This window comes from Taudactylus pleione, unplaced genomic scaffold, assembly GCF_031769625.1.
Source record: "Taudactylus pleione unplaced genomic scaffold, aTauple2 ptg000403l, whole genome shotgun sequence".
Classification (NCBI taxonomy): Eukaryota; Metazoa; Chordata; class Amphibia; order Anura; family Myobatrachidae; genus Taudactylus; species Taudactylus pleione.
This window is the reverse complement of record NW_028284805.1, coordinates 2,657,194-2,669,773: the sequence shown is the minus strand read 5'-3', so window position 1 is coordinate 2,669,773 and position 12,580 is coordinate 2,657,194. Positions and strand designations below refer to the sequence as shown.

Here is a 12,580-nt window from a genome sequence, read left to right as displayed (position 1 = left end):
AATGGGACATTATACAGTAACACCGGGGGATGTGTCTGGGTGATGACTGGAGAGGTGACTGCTGGGAACGGGACATTATACAGTAACACCAGGGGAGGTGTCTGGGTGATGACTGTATCATTGTGTGTGTCAGGTTCCTATAAGGTGTGAGGACGTCACTGTCTATTTCTCCATGGAGGAGTGGGAGTATATAGAAGGACACAGGGGTCTGTACAAGGACGAGATGATGGAGAATCACCGGCCCCTCACATCACTGGGTAAGAGGAGACTGTCACTTACTGTAATGGGGAGAGCAGCTATGGGGCCACCTATATACACATCATCTGATAATCACATATATACAGTGTAATCAGTCACTGTGTGTCTCCTACAGATGGGGCCAGTAATAGAAATACCCCAGAGAGATGTCCCCGTCCTCAGGATCATAGAGAGGAAAAGTACAATAACCCACAAGCGGATCAGGTAGGTGGGATTCAGGGAGTTGCCCAATACCAAAGTGACGCTACAGTATATGATCTGTAGGACAGCTGTGCGGGTCTCATGCACTGATGTCTTCTGTTTACTCTGAAATAAATCAGTCATTATTATATGTATGTTATTTGTATTGTCTTGTAGGATATTCAGGTTGAAGAACTTATTAAAGTAGAAAACATAATGGTAGAAGAGGAGACGTATGTGATGGGTGATCAGCAGTGTAAGGAGGAGGAAATCCCTACAGCTATCAGCACAGGTGAGTAATAATCACTAAGTACAGAACAGTCACATATTCTCCTTGTTCTGTCACTATAGCAATCTCTTATCCTACACCCTCCTCTCTCACTACAGCCATCTCTTATCCTACACCCTCCTCTGTCACTACAGCAATCTCTTATCCTACACCCTCCTCTGTCACTACAGCACTCTCTTATCCTACACCCTCCTCTGTCACTACAGCCATCTCTTATCCTACACCCTCCTCTGTCACTACAGCAATCTCTTATCCTACACCTTCCTCTGTCACTACAGCCATCTCTTATCCTACACCCTCCTCTGTCACTACAGCCATCTCTTATCCTACACCCTCCTCTGTCACTACAGCCATCTCTTATCCTACACCCTCCTCTGTCACTACAGCAATCTCTTATCCTACACCCTCCTCTGTCACTACAGCAATCTCTTATCCTACACCCTCCTCTGTCACTACAGCAATCTCTTATCTTACACCCGCCTCTGTCACTACTACAGCAATCTCTTATCCTACATCCTCCTCTGTCACTACTACAGCAATCTCTTATCCTACATCCTCCTCTGTCACTACAGCACTCTCTTATCCTACACCCTCCTCTGTCACTACAGCCATCTCTTATCCTACACCCTCCTCTGTCACTACAGCAATCTCTTATCCTACACCCTCCTCTGTCACTACAGCAATCTCTTATCCTACACCCTCCTCTGTCACTACAGCAATCTCTTATCCTACACCCTCCTCTGTCACTACAGCACTCTCTTATCCTACACCCTCCTCTGTCACTACAGCAATCTCTTATCCTACACCCTCCTCTGTCACTACAGCAATCTCTTATCCTACACCCTCCTCTGTCACTACAGCAATCTCTTATCCTACACCCTCCTCTGTCACTACAGCAATCTCTTATCCTACACCCTCCTCTGTCACTACAGCAGTCTCTTATCCTACACCCTCCTCTGTCACTACAGCAGTCTCTTATCCTACACCCTCCTCTGTCGCTACAGCACTCTCTTATCCTACACCTTCCTCTGTCACTACAGCAATCTCTTATCCTACACCCTCCTCTGTCACTACAGCAATCTCTTATCCTACACCCTCCTCTGTCACTACAGCAGTCTCTTATCCTACACTCTCCTCTGTCACTACAGCAATCTCTTATCCTACACCCTCCTCTGTCACTACAGCAGTCTCTTATCCTACACCCTCCTCTGTCGCTACAGCACTCTCTTATCCTACACCTTCCTCTGTCACTACAGCAATCTCTTATCCTACACCCTCCTCTGTCGCTACAGCACTCTCTTATCCTACACCTTCCTCTGTCACTACAGCAATCTCTTATCCTACACCCTCCTCTGTCACTACAGCAATCTCTTATCCTACACCCTCCTCTGTCACTACAGCAGTCTCTTATCCTACACTCTCCTCTGTCACTACAGCCATCTCTTATCCTACACCCTCCTCTGTCACTACAGCCATCTCTTATCCTACACCCTCCTCTGTCACTACAGCCATCTCTTATCCTACACCCTCCTCTGTCACTACAGCACTCTCTTATCCTACACCCTCCTCTGTCACTACAGCAATCTCTTATCCTACACCCTCCTCTGTCACTACAGCACTCTCTTATCCTACACCCTCCTCTGTCACTACAGCAATCTCTTATCCTACACCCTCCTCTGTCACTACAGCCATCTCTTATCCTACACCCTCCTCTGTCACTACAGCACTCTCTTATCCTACACCCTCCTCTGTCACTACAGCACTCTCTTATCCTACACCATCCTCTGTCACTACAGCACTCTCTTATCCTACACCCTCCTCTGTCACTACAGCCATCTCTTATCCTACACCCTCCTCTGTCACTACAGCCATCTCTTATCCTACACCCTCCTCTGTCACTACAGCCATCTCTTATCCTACACCCTCCTCTGTCACTACAGCCATCTCTTATCCTACACCCTCCTCTGTCACTACAGCCATCTCTTATCCTACACCCTCCTCTGTCACTACAGCACTCTCTTATCCTACACCCTCCTCTGTCACTACAGCAATCTCTTATCCTACACCCTCCTCTGTCACTACAGCAATCTCTTATCCTACACCCTCCTCTGTCACTACAGCAATCTCTTATCCTACACCCTCCTCTGTCACTACAGCAATCTCTTATCTTACACCCGCCTCTGTCACTACTACAGCAATCTCTTATCCTACATCCTCCTCTGTCACTACAGCACTCTCTTATCCTACACCCTCCTCTGTCACTACAGCCATCTCTTATCCTACACCCTCCTCTGTCACTACAGCAATCTCTTATCCTACACCCTCCTCTGTCACTACAGCACTCTCTTATCCTACACCCTCCTCTGTCACTACAGCAATCTCTTATCCTACACCCTCCTCTGTCACTACAGCAATCTCTTATCCTACACCCTCCTCTGTCACTACAGCAGTCTCTTATCCTACACTCTCCTCTGTCACTACAGCCATCTCTTATCCTACACCCTCCTCTGTCACTACAGCCATCTCTTATCCTACACCCTCCTCTGTCACTACAGCCATCTCTTATCCTACACCCTCCTCTGTCACTACAGCCATCTCTTATCCTACACCCTCCTCTGTCACTACAGCCATCTCTTATCCTACACCCTCCTCTGTCACTACAGCCATCTCTTATCCTACACCCTCCTCTGTCACTACAGCCATCTCTTATCCTACACCCTCCTCTGTCACTACAGCACTCTCTTATCCTACACCCTCCTCTGTCACTACAGCAATCTCTTATCCTACACCCTCCTCTGTCACTACAGCAATCTCTTATTCTACACCCTCCTCTGTCACTACAGCAATCTCTTATCCTACACCCTCCTCTGTCACTACAGCAATCTCTTATCTTACACCCGCCTCTGTCACTACTACAGCAATCTCTTATCCTACATCCTCCTCTGTCACTACTACAGCAATCTCTTATCCTACATCCTCCTCTGTCACTACAGCTATCTCTTATCCTACACCCTCCTCTGTCACTACAGCACTCTCTTATCCTACACCCTCCTCTGTCACTACAGCCATCTCTTATCCTACACCCTCCTCTGTCACTACAGCTATCTCTTATCCTACACCCTCCTCTGTCACTACAGCACTCTCTTATCCTACACCCTCCTCTGTCACTACAGCAATCTCTTATCCTACACCCTCCTCTGTCACTACAGCAATCTCTTATCCTACACCCTCCTCTGTCACTACAGCAATCTCTTATCCTACACCCTCCTCTGTCACTACAGCATTCTCTTATCCTACACTCTCCTCTGTCACTACAGCAATCTCTTATCCTACACCCTCCTCTGTCACTACAGCAGTCTCTTATCCTACACTCTCCTCTGTCACTACAGCAATCTCTTATCCTACACCCTCCTCTGTCACTACAGCACTCTCTTATCCTACACCTTCCTCTGTCACTACAGCAATCTCTTATCCTACACCCTCCTCTGTCACTACAGCACTCTTTTATCCTACACCCTCCTCTGTCACTACAGCACTCTCTTATCCTACATCCTCCTCTGTCACTACAGCACTCTCTTATCCTACACCCTCCTCTGTCACTACAGCAATCTCTTATCTTACACCCTCCTCTGTCACTACTACAGCAATCTCTTATCCTATACCCTCCTCTGTCACTACTACAGCAATCTCTTATCCTATACCCTCCTCTGTCACTACTACAGCAATCTCTTATCCTACACCCTCCTCTGTCACTACTACAGCAATCTCTTATCCTACACCCTCCTCTGTCACTACTACAGCAATCTCTTATCCTACACCCTCCTCTGTCACTACTAAAGCAATCTCTTATCCTACACCCTCCTCTGTCACTACTACAGCAATCTCTTATCCTACACCCTCCTCTGTCACTACTACAGCAATTTATTATCCTACACCCTCCTCTGTCACTACTACAGCAATCTATTATCCTACACCCTCCTCTGTCACTACTACAGCAATCTCTTATCCTACACCCTCCTCTGTCACTACAGCCATCTCTTATCCTACACCCTCCTCTGTCACTACAGCAATCTCTTATCTTACACCCTCCTCTGTCACTACTACAGCAATCTCTTATCCTACACCCTCCTCTGTCACTACAGCCATTTCTTATCCTACACCCTCCTCTGTCACTACTACAGCAATCTATTATCCTACACCCTCCTCTGTCACTACTACAGCAATCTCTTATCCTACACCCTCCTCTGTCACTACAGGCATCTCTTATCCTACACCCTCCTCTGTCACTACAGCCATCTCTTATCCTACACCCTCCTCTGTCACTACAGCCATCTCTTATCCTACACCCTCCTCTGTCACTACAGCACTCTCTTATCCTACACCCTCCTCTGTCACTACAGCAATCTCTTATCCTACACCCTCCTCTGTCACTACAGCAATCTCTTATCCTACACCCTCCTCTGTCACTACAGCCATCTCTTATCCTACACCCTCCTCTGTCACTACAGCACTCTCTTATCCTACACCCTCCTCTGTCACTACAGCACTCTCTTATCCTACACCCTCCTCTGTCACTACAGCACTCTCTTATCCTACACCCTCCTCTGTCACTACAGCACTCTCTTATCCTACACCCTCCTCTGTCACTACAGCACTCTCTTATCCTACACCCTCCTCTGTCACATCTACAGCAATCTCTTATCCTACACCCTCCTCTGTCACTACTACAGCAATCTCTTATCCTACACCCTCCTCTGTCACTACTACAGCAATCTCTTATCCTACACCCTCCTCTGTCACTACTACAGCAATCTCTTATCCTACACCCTCCTCTGTCACTACTACAGCAATCTCTTATCCTACACCCTCCTCTGTCACTACAGCCATTTCTTATCCTACACCCTCCTCTGTCACTACTACAGCAATCTCTTATCCTACACCCTCCTCTGTCACTACTACAGCAATCTCTTATCCTACACCCTCCTCTGTCACTACAGCCATCTCTTATCCTACACCCTCCTCTGTCACTACAGCCATCTCTTATCCTACACCCTCCTCTGTCACTACAGCCATCTCTTATCCTACTCCCTCCTCTGTCACTACAGCAATCTCTTATCCTACACCCTCCTCTGTCACTACAGCAATCTCTTATCTTACACCCTCCTCTGTCACTACTATAGCAATCTCTTATCCTACACCCTCCTCTGTCACTACTACAGCAATCTCTTATCCTACACCCTCCTCTGTCACTACTACAGCAATCTCTTATCCTACACCCTCCTCTGTCACTACAGCAATCTCTTATCTTACACCCTCCTCTGGCACTACTACAGCAATCTCTTATCCTATACCCTCCTCTGTCACTACTACAGCAATCTCTTATCCTACACCCTCCTCTGTCACTACAGCAATCTCTTATCCTACACCCTCCTCTGTCACTACTACAGCAATCTATTATCCTACACCCTCCTCTGTCACTACTACAGCAATCTCTTATCCTACACCCTCCTCTGTCACTACTACAGCAATCTCTTATCCTACACCCTCCTCTGTCACTACAGCCATCTTTTATCCTACACCCTCCTCTGTCACTACAGCCATCTCTTATCCTACACCCTCCTCTGTCACTACAGCCATCTCTTATCCTACACCCTCCTCTGTCACTACAGCACTCTCTTATCCTACACCCTCCTCTGTCACTACAGCAATCTCTTATCCTACACCCTCCTCTGTCACTACAGCAATCTCTTATCCTACACCCTCCTCTGTCACTACAGCAATCTCTTATCTTACACCCTCCTCTGTCACTACTACAGCAATCTCTTATCCTACACCCTCCTCTGTCACTACCGCCATCTCTTATCCTACACCCTCCTCTGTCACTACTACAGCAATCTATTATCCTACACCCTCCTCTGTCACTACTACAGCAATCTCTTATCCTACACCCTCCTCTGTCAGTACTACAGCAATCTCTTATCCTACTCCCTCCTCTGTCATTACAGCCATCTCTTATCCTACACCCTCCTCTGTCACTACAGCCATCTCTTATCCTACACCCTCCTCTGTCACTACAGCCATCTCCTATCCTACACCCTCCTCTGTCACTACAGCACTCTCTTATCCTACACCCTCCTCTGTCACTACAGCAATCTCTTATCCTACACCCTCCTCTGTCACTACAGCCATCTCTTATCCTACACACTCCTCTGTCACTACAGCACTCTCTTATTCTACACCCTCCTCTGTCACTACAGCAATCTCTTATCCTACACCCTCCTCTGTCACTACAGCAATCTCTTATCTTACACCCTCCTCTGTCACTACTACAGCAATCTCTTATCCTATACCCTCCTCTGTCACTACTACAGCAATCTCTTATCCTACGCCCTCCTCTGTCACTACTACAGCAATCTCTTATCCTACACCCTCCTCTGTCACTACTACAGCAATCTCTTATCCTACACCCTTCTCTGTCACTACTACAGCAATCTCTTATCCTACACCCTCCTCTGTCACTACTACAGCAATCTCTTATCCTACACTCTCCTCTGTCACTACAGCAATCTCTTATCCTACACCCTTCTCTGTCACTACTACAGCAATCTCTTATCCTACACCCTCCTCTGTCACTACTACAGCAATCTCTTATCCTACACCCTCCTCTGTCACTACAGCCATCTCTTATCCTACACACTCCTCTGTCACTACAGCACTCTCTTATTCTACACCCTCCTCTGTCACTACAGCAATCTCTTATCCTACACCCTCCTCTGTCACTACAGCAATCTCTTATCCTACACCCTCCTCTGTCACTACTACAGCAATCTCTTATCCTACACCCTCCTCTGTCACTACTACAGCAATCTCTTATCCTACACCCTTCTCTGTCACTACTACAGCAATCTCTTATCCTACACCCTCCTCTGTCACTACTACAGCAATCTCTTATCCTACACTCTCCTCTGTCACTACAGCAATCTCTTATCCTACACCCTTCTCTGTCACTACTACAGCAATCTCTTATCCTACACCCTCCTCTGTCACTACTACAGCAATCTCTTATCCTACACCCTCCTCTGTCACTACAGCCATCTCTTATCCTACACACTCCTCTGTCACTACAGCACTCTCTTATTCTACACCCTCCTCTGTCACTACAGCAATCTCTTATCCTACACCCTCCTCTGTCACTACAGCAATCTCTTATCTTACACCCTCCTCTGTCACTACTACAGCAATCTCTTATCCTATACCCTCCTCTGTCACTACTACAGCAATCTCTTATCCTACACCCTCCTCTGTCACTACTACAGCAATCTCTTTTCCTACACCCTCCTCTGTCACTACTACAGCAATCTCTTATCCTATACCCTCCTCTGTCACTACTACAGCAATCTCTTATCCTACACCCTCCTCTGTCACTACTACAGCAATCTCTTATCCTACACCCTCCTCTGTCACTACTACAGCAATCTCTTATCCTACACCCTTCTTTGTCACTACTACAGCAATCTCTTATCCTACACCCTCCTCTGTCACTACTACAGCAATCTCTTATCCTACACTCTCCTCTGTCACTACAGCCATCTCTTATCCTACACCCTCCTCTGACAGTACAGACTAATGCGAACAAAGTATCTGCCCAGTGGGAGAGTCAGGTTCCATCAGCCCCTATTAGACTCCTGCTCTCCCCCTCACATCATGTCACTGTGTGTTACCAGCCCAGAGATCTGACCAGTCTCCTCCCCTCACTCTCTGGTGTATCTCATACATCAGGAGCCATCAGCCCCTATTATACTCCTGCTCTCCCCCTCACATCATATCACTGCGTGTTACCAGCCCAGAGATCTGACCAGTCTCCTCCCCACACTCTCTGGTGTATCTCATACATCAGGAGCCATCAGCCCCTATTATACTCCTGCTCTCCCCCTCACATCATTTCACTGTGTGTTTCCAGCCCAGAGATCTGACCAGTCTCCTCCCCACACTCTCTGGTGTATCTCATACATCAGGAGCCATCAGTCCCTATTATACTCCTGCTCTCCTCCTCCTCGCATCTTATCGTTGTGTGCTACCAGCTTCCCATTTTCCTCCCTTACTTACAAATATAACATTTGCCCATGATTCTCCCCATGCTCTACCATGGGACATTAACCATGATCCTTTCTGACAACTTCCGCTTGATATTCTTAATGATCACGGATGGTAATAACATCTATGTACGTTCTGTCTTGTTCTGATTATATACTGTTTTACCTGAGCTATAAGCCACATCTGCTTACATATTTTTTATTTAAGTATTGCGTTTGCTGCCTGGAGGTCCACGGCGAGGGCACTGGTGGGATCTGATTGTTATGTTCCAGCGGGTACTTTGCTGGTTCATTTGAGTCAGGCTCGGTATATCACAGTGCACCAGAAAAAGCAGCCTATATACACCAGAATAGGAGAATGCCCATCTGCTCCTACAATAAATAAGATAAATGCACAATATGGGTATAATGGTGCTCGATATATATTTTTTCACAGTTTGTGCAAACCTCAGACACAAATAGGAATAACACAAATACAAGTAGTGTAATCCTGGTATCATACGTAAATGTTTTTAGTTATTTGTACCAATAAAAGAGTAGTGTATTGTTCTCCACCACCACAGAAAGATTGTGTATGACGGGTTTGCCCCCCATGCAGAGCACTCTCAGCCTATAGCCCAATAAAGGGCACATAGAAATAATACTCCAACAGGGTCTGGAACCGCCTTCTTTTCCTCTCGGGGTATCAGCCAACCAGATATGTATATCCATAAAGTAACCTTCTATTACATAAAATTACAAAACATAAAGTAGGTGAACTGGACTCTTAGAAGGCAGAAGATTTTTAGCAATGGATACGCAACATCTGAATCGAAAAACCATCACAAGTTTGTTCTCCCTTCTTCCGGAAACAGTCCTATAACGGCAACAAGCATGAGGTCTCCCACCAACGCGTTTCGATCCCTTAAGGTGCCTACACACTTGGCGATGTGCCCCCGATCCGACATCGTGTCCGATTTCCCTTGAGCTCTCCCCCGGCAACTCCCTGGCAGTCCTGCACACGATTTGGTGTAAAAAGTGTCCAATGTGACAAACGATCTATCGTGCTTCCTTAACTTTTTCCAGTGCATCGTGTCCCAGACTGGCAAATCTGCCCTACAGCACGGCAGATCTGAAGATGCGATGTTCGACCTGCGGGGACGCGCTCCGGCATCGTGATAGTGAGTTGACACTCATGATTTGGGCATATTTTACACGAATTTGTTGTCACGATGCGTTGGAATCGGGCAAATCTTGTAAAATATTGCTAAGTGTGTAGGCACCTTTAAGGAATTGTTTTCAAGGTTTGGGAAGAAAATAAACAAGTCCAGCTTTAAATACCCTATCCAATTAACCTACGAGATGTGGCTATTAAATAATGAGACTGATGCTATAATTTTTAAATATATTTAGGAAATTTTAACTCCTTTCCCTTCTATGTGCTCCCCTTCTGCATCCACACATCTCTATATTCTTATTATCTATTGGCAAAGCCGTGCTGTAGCTCATTATCTATCTAAACTGCTCTGTTGTTTTCTTCTTTACCTCAGTAACTGATGCAAAACGGTTCCCTTCAGTACAGATTTGACTTTAGGGAAAAGAAAGAAGTCACGCGGTGCTAGGTCTGGCGAGTATGGAGGGTGTTCTAGCACTGCGAACTGTTTCACTGCCAAAAATTGCTTCACGGAGAGAGCTGTGTGGGCTGGTGCGTTGTCCTGATGGAGAGTGAAACCATTTTTCCACAACTCTGGCCTATTTCTTCTGATTCTTTTTCGCAAAGTTGCTAGAACATTTTTGTAGTAATGTTGATTCATCATTGAGGATGAGTCGATGGTCAATTTTGAACATTTATTTTCATTTTTTTTACCACATTTTCATTTGTTTTTGATGTGCAAGGCCTTCCAGGATGTTCATCATCTTCGACATCCTCACGGTCGCCACTAATTTTTTGTGCCACACGAGCACATGACCTACAATGCGCCCCGTAAGCCTCGGTTAGTATACGGAAAGATTCGGTGGGTGTATTGTTCAGTTTAACTAAAACTTTTAAGTTAACACGTTGCTCTACTTTTGAACTAAGGCCCTCATTCAGAGCCGCTCGTTAGCGGCAGTACGCTCGTTCCGAGCGATGTTTGCACATCTGCGCATGCGTACGCTTTTTAGTACGCATGCGCGAACCAGTCAGTGCGGCCGAAAATCCTTTGTACGCTATATAGCGAGTGCCTGCTATTTTGAGTGACAGAATGAGGCGTATGTGGGTGGTAACAGGGGAAGGTGTTTGAAAATGGGGAGTGGAGATCCGAACGCAGGCGTGCTTAAAGGTCAAAACGGGCGTTTTATGGGTGTGTATATTTAAAACAGCAGCGTCATTGACCACGTCACTGGGTTATTTTATAGCCAGAACTGCACGCAAATTTGTGGTAGCAAACACCAACCACAAGAATAGCGAGCAGTTCATACGCTGGTCGATGTACTCGATTAATCTAATAAATAGCGGACATGACGTAGGATGCGTGCGGCCAGGGGGCGTTTTTAACAAATAAACGAGCGTATGTTTTGCTCGTTCGTTCAGACTTAGAGGTGTGAACAGACTGCAATGTGCGTACGGATCATTTGAATAGCCACCCCTTGTTTTTAAACGAACGACCGCAAATAGCGTCCGGCTCTGAATGAGGGCCTAAGCATCTTATGACGCACGGGGAATACACATCTTCAATGCTGTATGACAGCAAACTATTTGTGCGAGAGGGGTGAAACTTGCAAATTCGTTTTGGGATAGTCCAAGGTCAATGTTCCCCCCCCCCCACTCCCTTTTAACTCACACAGTTTATTTTTTACAAGTGCAGTCTCTGTATTTACTAGCCACATCTTGTATTATCCAGTAATAAAAATAAACCACCCTGTATAAAGGATTAATAACTCTTATAGTCCATATACTATACATTCATGTCATCCACGTGGCCCGTCGATCATCAGTGCTTCTGATAACCAGACCGAAAGTGATGTAACTCCCGACATCTGTTGCGGCGAGACCGGAAGTAACTCATGTCAGTAGTCTCCGGCGGAACAGGAAGTGACTCATGTCAGTAGTCTCCAGAGGAACAGGAAGTGACTCACGTCAGTAGTCTCCGTCGGAACAGGAAGTGACTCACGTCAGTAGTCTCCGTCGGAACAGGAAGTGACTCATGTCAGTAGTCTCCGGCGGAACAGGAAGTGACTCATGTCAGTAGTCTCCGGCGGAACAGGAAGTGACTCATGTCAGTAGTCTCCAGAGGAACAGGAAGTGACTCACGTCAGTAGTCTCCGTCGGAACAGGAAGTGACTCATGTCAGTAGTCTCCAGAGGAACAGGAAGTAACTCACGTCAGTAGTCTCCAGAGGAACAGGAAGTGACTCACGTCAGTAGTCTCCGTCGGAACAGGAAGTGACTCATGTCAGTAGTCTCCAGAGGAACAGGAAGTGACTCACGTCAGTAGTCTCCGTCGGAACAGGAAGTGACTCATGTCAGTAGTCTCCGGCGGAACAGGAAGTGACTCATGTCAGTAGTCTCCAGAGGAAAAGGAAGTGACTCACGTCAGTAGTCTCCGTCGGAACAGGAAGTGACTCATGTCAGTAGTCTCCGGCGGAACAGGAAGTGACTCATGTCAGTAGTCTCCGGCGGAACAGGAAGTGACTCATGTCAGTAGTCTCAGGCGGAACAGGAAGTGACTCATGTCAGTAGTCTCCGTGGAACAGGAAGTGATTCATGTTGGTAGTCTCCGGCGGAATAGAAAGTGACTCAT

The 12,580-nt window shown here is 46.6% G+C and overlaps 1 protein-coding gene across 1 annotated transcript in view; it reads left to right on the top strand.

Annotated features, from left to right (window-relative positions):
• The window catches only part of LOC148506452 (uncharacterized), a 93,023-nt gene that overhangs the window by 10,470 nt on the left and 69,973 nt on the right, over positions 1 to 12,580 (top strand). Inside the window, exons 4-6 of the mRNA XM_088446728.1 lie at positions 134 to 257; positions 374 to 462; positions 616 to 730. Coding sequence (XP_088302854.1) covers positions 134 to 257; positions 374 to 462; positions 616 to 730 — 328 coding nt within the window. The remainder of the gene's footprint in view (positions 1 to 133; positions 258 to 373; positions 463 to 615; positions 731 to 12,580) is intronic.